Here is a 10,263-nt window from a genome sequence, read left to right as displayed (position 1 = left end):
ATTTCCCTTTTTTAAAGTACATTTTAATTAGTTTAAGAAATAGTTTAAGTTTATTAGTTTAATAGTTTAAGAAAATTTAACAATTTTGTAAATATTTTTCATATATATTGTTCATAATATTAGTTGTATTTAAACAATAAAACCAACTTTGCCAATTGGCATTGATGATGCTGACCTACATGGCCCACTGCTGCTCCCAATCCTCTCCAGGCCTTGTTCGTTGCTTTGCCCTTTGCTGATTGACTCCCTCTTTTGGCATTTTTGTGGTAATCGCCGTGGCATCCCATTCGCTCCTCTTCACTTCGCTGCTGCATTTGCATCAAAGTCGTAACTCAATCTCAAGAAGGTTACATTGATTGTTACACTTGAAGTACGTCTCTCAAATTTATTGCACTTGTTTCTTAACATCTAAAATCTATTCTAGGTGGACTAAACTAAAAATTGCACTGCGTTTTGCCTAGCTAAGAAATGAACTAAAACAATGAATTCGATTTGCTAAATTCGAGCGGGCGGCGAAAGGACTGCTCCAGGTTGTGCAACCTTTGCTCCAGGTCGTTCATCGAGTTGCGGAGGGCGTGGCCCCGGGGGCGCAGCGAGATCTGCGGCGACTGCTGCATGAGGTCGTCCTTGACCCCGGAGAAGGAGTGGCGCACGCAGGAGCGCTTTTCGAACCGCGTGTTCTGGTAGTGGGGATGGTGGTTGGGGTGCTGCTGATGCTGGCGGTGCTCGCAGTTGGCACTGCGACAGTTGTGAGCCACCAGTGGCTCATCCGTCTTCAGCGAGTCCTCGTAGGTGTCACTGTTGGAATTACAGAAATTACAAATTACCAAGGGAATCCCAGATGAAGGTTGCTCTGGCACTCACCTGCTGTCCGTATTTGGATGCGGCTGGCGCAGCTCCAAGTGCGCCTTCGCATGTCTGGGACACAGAACCTCCGTGTTGTTGCCGCGCTTGGAGCCTCCGTGCTGGAAGGAGTCCGGCGAGGTCTCGTACAGCTCGCGGCTGCTCAGGAACTCCACCCCAGAGTCCTGGCCCGTTGAGTGGAGTGAGAACAGCGAGGTTTCATAATTGTTCCTGTTGGTTGGGAATCATCCCAGATTGCCGTATTGTCAAATTCGAAACCCGATTTATTAATTTATATCATATAGACTTACAGGTTGTTGACGGGCTGACAGGCGTTGTACTTGAGCACGAACGGAGTGCTCCCGATGCCCACAGCTCCATCGCCCCCACTAGTCGCCGCCGCTGCCTTGGCAATGGATTTGGGAAGAGGAACGTCTATGTACTCGCGCTGCTGCTGCTGCTGTCGCTGTTGTCTGTTCGGGGATGATGGCAATTAGTGTCCAGAATCGGAATGGATGGGAAACACGTTTGACCAGACTAGGCGGCCACTCACTCGTTCAGGTACTGGTGGTGCTGCTGCTGCGTGGCCATCGCCTGCTGCTGGTGGTGGTGGTGCAGCTGCTGCTCCAGTTTCTCGGTGGCGGTGGCCGTCGACTGGGTTTGGGCGGAGGAGCAGACGGACTCGGGCATGAAGGCACTGGTGGGTCGTTGGCTGCCGGTGCTGCCCTTGCTGCAGCGCTGTGTGTGCCGCTGCTGCCGCTGGCGGCGCTGCTTCTGACCACGAGGGGATCCGATGCCGGCGATGGTATAGGTGAGACCGGCATCGGAGGCGGAGAAGTCGCGCTGAGACCAGAGACGTCTGCAATTGGGACATGGGGAAAAGTGGTAGTAGCTTTGTGCGGCTCATAAAAGTGGCCTAAACTATCATTACAGCTATTTGTTTTAAGGTTTCATAGGTAAACTAATAAGTTTACTTATAAATTTTAAACCTCATCGTAGTTTCTTTCAAACATATCATCTATTTTTCGCTGTGCAGGATGAGCTGAGCTGAGCAGATGAGATGGCATCCCATTTGATTGGCTTTCCCATTTGGGATGCAGTTGCAGCGATGTCACAAGATCGTCATCTAATTGCCTCGTGTTGCTATTGCTGCATTGTTGCATTTGATGTTGTGTTTGTTGCCTTTTACCGTTATAATTTAATCGGACAGGAAAGGCCCAATGCCAGCCGGTTTATGCAGGGGCTCAGAGGCATCAAGCGACTTGGCCACGATCATGGCCATTAGCAGCAGCAGCAACAGCAGCAGCAGCAGCAACAAATACACCAACAGCAGTAGCAGCAACAACAACACTTGCAATTGACTTAAGATTTATTATCGGGCCTTTAGCTTAAGCTAACACTATGGCTAACATGGAATGCATCTATGAGCTACATTAGAGCGCCCAGTAAGCAGTCTTTCGGTTGCAGTTGCAGTTGCAGTTGCACTTGCATGACACTCGTGCCCCTCATTCATACCGTTTTTGGCGCATGCACACGTAGCAGCAGGCGGCTATCAGTGCACCCAGGCTGATCAGCGCCAGCAGCACCACCGTCACAAACTCCAATCCTCCCATGAAACTGGTCGCGGAGGCGTGCGTGGGCCGGGCCAACTGCCCGAACTCGGCCAGCTCGAGGATGCGGGGCATGGGCTTGCCGCCGTCGAGCTTCTGCTGCTGCAGCTGCAGTGCGTCCAGTTGGAGGCCGGCCAGGGCGCTGAAAGAAGCAATTCAAGGCCATTAATTCGCATGACAGTTCTGGGTCGATCGATTTTCGCTGCAGCCACCGGCGGGCGGGGAGTCGATGTGGCGGGGGAAATGGAGGAAAACTTACTCCTGCAGTTGCTCCATTTCCATAATGGAATTCGTGTGCGGATCGACGGCGTAGATGTAGGCATTGGTGCTGCAAGTGGAGAGGGTAGAGAACCTGTTAGAAGATGACACGCAACTGATGGCCAATTATGTTATGCAATGCGGTCAAAAACTGCATTAATCGTAATCGTATTAAGCGAGTATGAGGCTAAAATGTAGCCGAATACCTATGACTTGAATACCTATAACTTTGTCAGACTCTTAAAATAATTGGTTAGAAAGCATGAGGGGATTATTGGCAAGTTAGCGATCCATTAATCTCTGCCTAACTGTCTAGATACATTGTTATTTAAAGTGGTGCTCTCATAAAGACTTTGATTTTAAAATGCATGAGTAATAAATGTTTAATGGTCTAGCACCATGACACACTATAATAAATTGGAGTATTGATTTATTGGGACTAATAAATTTGAGATTTGTTTTATTGGGACTGTACTATAATAAATTGGAGTACTGTTTTATCGGGACTACAATGGGTAAATGGCTACTTACGCAGGCTCTAGCCCCCCAGAGTATGGCTCCAATAGTCTGACACGAACATCCTTGCCAATGGCGTCGCTTAGCGCCTCCATGAGTCCCTCAATGCGACGCTCCACCTCGACGGGCATTCCGGCCACCACCAGACGCACCTGCTTGGCCTCATCGATGATGTAGACGAATACGTTGACGATGCCACTCCTGCCGTCATCCGCACCCATGCGATCCGTGGCCTTCACATCGAATCCGTAGATGTGTTCGGTGCGGGAAAGGTCGCCAAGCAGGCGGATATTACCCGATAGCTCATCGATGCCAAAAAGTCGAGTGGGCTCGTTTAGCAGTCGATAGCGTATCTCGGCGTTCAGCCCTTCATCCAAGTCGTTGGCCACCACTCGGGTCACAGGGTATCCGAAGCTGGCACTCAGCGGTAGAACCGCCACAATCGGTTGCCCGTTGCCTCGGAACTTGGGTGCATTGTCGTTTTCATCCGCAATGTGGACCAGAATGCGACACTCGTTCAGCGACAGGCCCTCTATTCGCTCATCGACCACTGGATACGAGACGCGGGCATAATTCCTGGCTTCGCGACTCAATCGATCCGCTCGAATCCTCAGTTGGTAGCGGGAAATGTGCTCCCTGTCGAAGGGTTTGAGGGCATACAACAGCATATTCTTGGCATCGTATTCGAATGGCGGATGGGCATCCGTTTCATCCAAGCCCTCCTCCAGCCACAGCGACCAGCGATAGTTCTCGGGATTGAGGCCGGCGCTCAGGTTCAGGCGCATCACCTCAATGGGTGCTTCGTTGTTCTCCGTGAGCTTGACCTCATAGTAGGCGTGCTGGAATACGGTTACGTTTGCCGGAGGTTCTGGCTTGGGAGTCGACTTCGGAGGATCCGTAACTGCCTGCCCCTGGAGGTTGACGATCACAACGGCAGTGGCGGATAGAGCTGGACTGCCCACATCGGAGGCTATCACAGACACATTCAGATGCTCGTAGTCATTGTAGCCATTTATGCGGGATATGGTGGAGATGGTGCCATCGCGGGAATCGATTTGGAAGAGCGGTGCCTGCATTTCCTGATGACGAATAGAGTACAAGACCAGCCCGTTGCCATTGCCCACGTTGTCCTTATCGATGGCCGTGAGTTGCCTCACAAATGTTCCCGGCTGGGTGCTTCGATCCAGATAGGCCTTGTACACCGGCAACATCAAGGTGCGGTCTGCCACACTCGGAATGAACTTCACCGCCTTTGTCTGGTCGTCGTAGCCAATGAACTCCGGCCGATTGTCGTTGACGTCTAGGACATTCACTTCCACGTCCACGCTGCTGGACATGCGCTGCATCACCGGGGCATTGTCCGTGGCTATCACCTGGAAGCTGTACTTGTCCTTCAGCTCCCGATCGAGCTGCCCGCTGATCTTCAGAACTCCCGAGGCGGGCTTGATGCTAAACGGCAGGTGGGAATCACTGAGCGTATACGTTATATTGGCATTCTCCCAAAGTCCATGTCTATAGCGGTCAGTTGGCCCACATGTCCTTATACTTTCCTATCAAGCTGTAAACTTCTTGACGTCATGTTTTGCATCCATCAAGTGAATCCAGGCATATTAACATATATCAGTCACGTTAGTTTACTATTATGTTGCAATGGATATTGCCGAAGCTCTCGCTGAGCTTGTCTATTTTAGCTGACCCAGCATCATTCCTTGTCTCTCTAGCTCGTAGTGCAGCTTGGGCATGTCATTGTCCGGTTTTCGATCCGGCGCCAATTGGCTCGGCCACCATATCTCGAATGGCGAACCACTCGGTTCCAAGCGGACCAGGACCCCTCATATTCGCTTCGCTCATCGACCACTGGATACGAGACGCGGGCATAATTCCTGGCTCGCGACTCAATCGATCCGCTCGAATCCTCAGTTGGTAGCGGGAAATGTGCTCCCTGTCGAAGGGTTTGAGGGCATACAACAGCATATTCTTGGCATCGTATTCGAATGGCGGATGGGCATCCGTTTCATCCAAGCCCTCCTCCAGCCACAGCGACCAGCGATAGTTCTCGGGATTGAGGCCGGCGCTCAGGTTCAGGCGCATCACCTCAATGGGTGCTTCGTTGTTCTCCGTGAGCTTGACCTCATAGTAGGCGTGCTGGAATACGGTTACGTTTGCCGGAGGTTCTGGCTTGGGAGTCGACTTCGGAGGATCCGTAACTGCCTGCCCCTGGAGGTTGACGATCACAACGGCAGTGGCGGATAGAGCTGGACTGCCCACATCGGAGGCTATCACAGACACATTCAGATGCTCGTAGTCATTGTAGCCATTTATGCGGGATATGGTGGAGATGGTGCCATCGCGGGAATCGATTTGGAAGAGCGGTGCCTGCATTTCCTGATGACGAATAGAGTACAAGACCAGCCCGTTGCCATTGCCCACGTTGTCCTTATCGATGGCCGTGAGTTGCCTCACAAATGTTCCCGGCTGGGTGCTTCGATCCAGATAGGCCTTGTACACCGGCAACATCAAGGTGCGGTCTGCCACACTCGGAATGAACTTCACCGCCTTTGTCTGGTCGTCGTAGCCAATGAACTCCGGCCGATTGTCGTTGACGTCTAGGACATTCACTTCCACGTCCACGCTGCTGGACATGCGCTGCATCACCGGGGCATTGTCCGTGGCTATCACCTGGAAGCTGTACTTGTCCTTCAGCTCCCGATCGAGCTGCCCGCTGATCTTCAGAACTCCCGAGGCGGGCTTGATGCTAAACGGCAGGTGGGAATCACTGAGCGTATACGTTATATTGGCATTCTCCCCAAAGTCCATGTCTATAGCGGTCAGTTGGCCCAGCACACTGTCCTTATACTCCCCTTCCGGGGTATCAAAGCTGTACCAAGACTTCTTGAACGTGGGCGCATGGTTGTTGACATCCATCACAGTGAATCGCAGGCACGTGGAGTCCCTCAGACCATCGATATCAGTCACGGTTAGATTTACCATAATCTCGATGTTGGCCGACAGTGGATAGTTGGCCGAAAGCTCTCCGCTGAGCTTGTCTATTGCAAAGTACTTCACGCCCTGAACCCGCAGCATGGGCATTCCGGGTGTCCGCTCCACCTGCTCTCCCTGGAGCTCGTAGTGCAGTTGGGCATTCTTTCCGAAGTCTTCGTCACTGGCGCTCAGTTGGAGAACCTTCGTGCCCACCGGAGTATCTTCGTAAATGGCGAACAGCGGACATTTGGTGGCCAAGGCGCGAACCATTCTCCGCCGGGACTTCGCTCTGGCCACCACTCCCAACCCTGCACCCACGGATCTCTCCCGCTCTATGTTGAATCTCGGGGATCCGGGAATGTGATACGGAGGTGGGGCCAGCATCATGGCAGCCGTGGCCTGAGGAGCTGCCAGTCCACTCGAACTCTCTACGAAGTAGATCTCCATATCGGTGGTGTACTCGCGGATCTCCAAGCGCGAGTCCTTGAACACGGAGATGCGTTCAAACATCGGAGCATTGTCATTAACATCTGCCACCAGGACAGTGAGATGGGCGTATCCCGAGAGACCACCAGTGTCGCTGGCTATGATCTTCAGGTTGTACAGCTGCTGCTTCTCACGGTCCAAGCCCCGCTTTCCCGTGTAGGAGATGCGGAAATAGGGACCCGAACTGAGCTTAAAGTTCGTCTGCATAAAGGTGGTGTGCAGCTCCTGGTATTTGAACTCGTCGTTCCACTGATCCGTGAGGTTGAAGATATTGAATGCCCCCGTTGTGGGTGGCATTTTGTGATGAGTAGAGTTTTCCGCGGAAGTGCCATTTACGTATTCTATGCTGAACTCGTCGCTATAGTCGCCCTGGAGTTGAACCCTGAACTCGGCGTTGGGTCCCTCATCAGCATCCTGGATGAGTATGGCGTGGTTCATGGATAGTTCCGTGCCCACGGCACAGTTCTCGTTGATCAGGCCCACATAGGTGAGTGCATTAAACTTCGGAGCGTTGTCGTTGACATCGTCCACCTTGATGTTCACCTGGTAGATACCAGCTCCACTCACCAGTCCCGTGCTGTACTCCACGATCACGGTGAGCTCGTAGCTGGCCTGCTGCTCACGATCCAGTCCAGTCAAGGTGAGCAGGGTGCCATCCTCCGTGATGGAGATCTTGTTGACCACCTCCTGCTGGTTGGCGATGATGTAGCGAAGCTTTATGTTCGCATCGCCCACCAGACGTCTTGGCAGTCGACGCTTGGACTTGGAGCTGCGACTCCTGTTTCGGCTGCGGAACCTGCTGCCCATGGTGAGATTGCGACCCGTTGGCTCCGATGGCATTTCCCGGAAAGTTCCCAGTTCGTTGTTGACCAGATTGATGCCGTTCTTGTACAGCAGCTGCCCAATAATGCCGCCCACGACGTTCTCCTCCACGTGGAAGTTGATGACATTCATGTTGATCTCTCTGAAATTAATGCAAATATTTAAGTATATTAAGTTGTTGAAACCACTGTTTGATTGAAGTGACAACAATACTTACTCTATGACAGGTCTTAAGGGCACCCTTTGCTCCGGCCGGTTGACTATATGGATGGTGAGATTGGTGATGAGTACACCTTCATCGGTGAGTTCAGCGGGCGAGGCTATTGTGGTCAGTGGAGATGAGCTTCGCGACATGACCAGTGATTGGGAGGAGTTGGCAAAGAGCTGAAAGCGGTAGACAAACCATTGTGGAAACTCACAGAGATCACAGATTTTAATGATAATGAGGTGAACTTACATAATTGGCCACCGCTTCGAATTGGTAGACCTTCCGCTTAAAATCAGATAGCTCCCGAATGACAGTGATAATGCCGGATCGCTCCTCGATGGCGAATGGAACCCCTTCCGAGTAAGTGTGCAGCAGATCGTACATTATCTCATCCCCGCCGTCGTAGATCAGCGTGGTTCGCACTTGACCCACTGAGGTGCCCAACGGAGTGTTCGCCCCCACCCAAAACTCGTAGGGAGCACCCACGAAATCAATGGCCTGGTCATCGATGGTGGCATACACTTCGATGGTGATCACTGCCAAGGAGAAGCGCCGCTCCGAGGGATTGGTCGGCTGATCAGTAGCCTCCACAAAGACGGCAATGCGTCCCCTTCGAAGTGGTCCACCCACATAGATGGTGCCATTCTTGTTGTCCAGTCGGAATGGGATGTACCCACTGCCCTTGGGTCGTTGCAGCTCGTATAGCAGATGGCCATTCGGACCCTCATCCGGATCGTGAGCGACCACCTGACCAATCACGTAGCCCGTGGGCGCGTTGATGGGCACCTTAAATTCGTACAGGTTTCCGTGCTCGAACTTTGGCGTGTTGTCGTTCGTGTCCAACAGCGTGATTTCCACTTGCACCTTACTGGGTCCCGGTTTCTTCAGATGCTTATCGTCCAGGTACGAGGGATTCCGCTCCAGGGCCTCCACATTCAGCTGAATGGATCTACGCTGTTCGCGGTCCAGTTGGCGATCGTCACGCACTGTAATCCACCCAGTTCGGGAGTCTATACGAAAGGCACCTGCAGCATCCTTGGTCTCAACCAGGTTGTACAGGAACTCCGAGTTTTCGCCCTGGTCCCGATCGACGGCGTTAACCTGCAGTACACTAAAGCCGGTGGGCAGGTTTTCCACTATGGAAATATTGTAGAAGTCAGCCTCGAACTCGGGAACATTGTCATTCAGATCCAACACCTCCACTTCGATGCTGTCGACACAATTCAAGACAGTCAATAAAGTTGTTGTTTGTGGTTATATTACTGTTTTACTTACCGTGCCAGAGCTTTCTTGAGGGGATTGTCCTTTTGTCGCGCCTCGAGCTGAAGGACAAAAGTGTTGCCCGGCAGACTCTCCTCCTCCAGGTCGATTTCCTTCTGCAGATACATGACGCCGTTGTGGGGATTCACCCGGAAAAGCTGTCGCTCATTGCCGGAAATGATGTCGTAAACGAGCGAAGCGTTCAGCGAATCCTGATCGAAGGCCATGATGGGTGGGGCAAAGTAGAGAGGTATCCTTATGGGCACCCCCGTCATCGGATAGAACTCGTTGATCCTGGTGCGATAGACGCCCTCGGTGAATTTCGGCGGCAGATCGTCCACATCCCGCACGTTTATCGTGATCGTGGTGTTGGCCTGGTTGGCTGGCGTGCCTCGATCCCATGCGAATATGGGCAGCTTGAATTGCCTGATGCCATTGTCGAAGTCTAGTTCCCGCTTCAGAATCAGCAGTGGCCGATGGGGACTCTTGAGGGCAAAGTACGGACTTCCGTCGGCCGACAGTTGCTCCGGCACCGTGGACATGCTGAAGTGCACCTCGGAGTTCGGTGTGTTGGGCTTGTCGCGATCGAAGGCCTGCACTCCCTCGAAGATGATGCTCTCAATGGAAGTGTTCTCATCCACGTCCACCACGTAGGGCACGTTGAGGAACTCCGGGGCATTGTCGTTCACGTCCTCGATGTACACAGTGATGGACAGATAGCTACCCTGGAAGCAGGAAGTTCGGTACAGGCGTTAGCTCATAGTGTTCTAACTAAATATGCATCTTAAGCATTAAAGATGCACTGTGTCAATGGAAGATTAATGTAGTTAAGCCACCCACCTCCTCGAGTTTCTCCTGCTTGCCGGCGCACAGGATCCGGAACTTAAGCAGGTTCCGCGGCACATCCCGGTCCACCAGCCGCTCCAGGGAGCGCGCCAGGCTGACCACCAGCGTGGTGGCATTGTGCTCCGTGAGGTTGAAGTACTTGTGGTCGCCGCTGGGATCGGCGCCCTTGAGGGCGACCGTGGAGCGCGGATAGGCCTGCAGCCGGAGGATCTCCTTGCCCACCTGGGCGTCTTCGCGCAGTCGGATGAAGCGCACACCTTCGCTTTCGGCGGCGACGCCGTCGAGCGTGTGAAACGCACAGCTGCCGGAGTTGCCTGAAAAGTGGGGCACGAGATTACAGATTACTATATATGGCATACTAGTATAGGTAGGCATGTAGAAGAAAAGTAAAACTTTGACAAATTGTCGCTGCTGTGTTTTATTTGGGCATGC

At 52.5% G+C, this 10,263-nt stretch overlaps 1 protein-coding gene across 1 annotated transcript; it reads right to left on the bottom strand.

The window, feature by feature from the left end:
* Positions 1–426: 426 nt before the first annotated feature.
* Positions 427–10,188, bottom strand: LOC122622482 (cadherin-89D). Its single transcript, XM_043800934.1, has 12 exons — positions 9,826–10,188; positions 9,001–9,710; positions 7,975–8,935; positions 7,735–7,901; positions 5,907–7,659; positions 3,243–4,600; positions 2,713–2,781; positions 2,359–2,595; positions 1,397–1,702; positions 1,155–1,316; positions 865–1,074; positions 427–798 (listed from the first exon to the last, which is right to left on the bottom strand). The coding sequence occupies exons 1-12, from the start codon at positions 10,186–10,188 to the stop codon at positions 474–476; spliced, it is 6,621 nt and encodes a 2,206-aa protein (XP_043656869.1). The 3' UTR covers positions 427–473.
* Between the last annotated feature and the right edge of the window lie 75 nt (positions 10,189–10,263).

The sequence above is a fragment of the Drosophila teissieri genome, chromosome 3R (assembly GCF_016746235.2).
Source record: "Drosophila teissieri strain GT53w chromosome 3R, Prin_Dtei_1.1, whole genome shotgun sequence".
In the NCBI taxonomy this organism is placed as follows: domain Eukaryota; kingdom Metazoa; phylum Arthropoda; class Insecta; order Diptera; family Drosophilidae; genus Drosophila; species Drosophila teissieri.
This window is presented reverse-complemented; position numbering and strand designations above follow the sequence as displayed.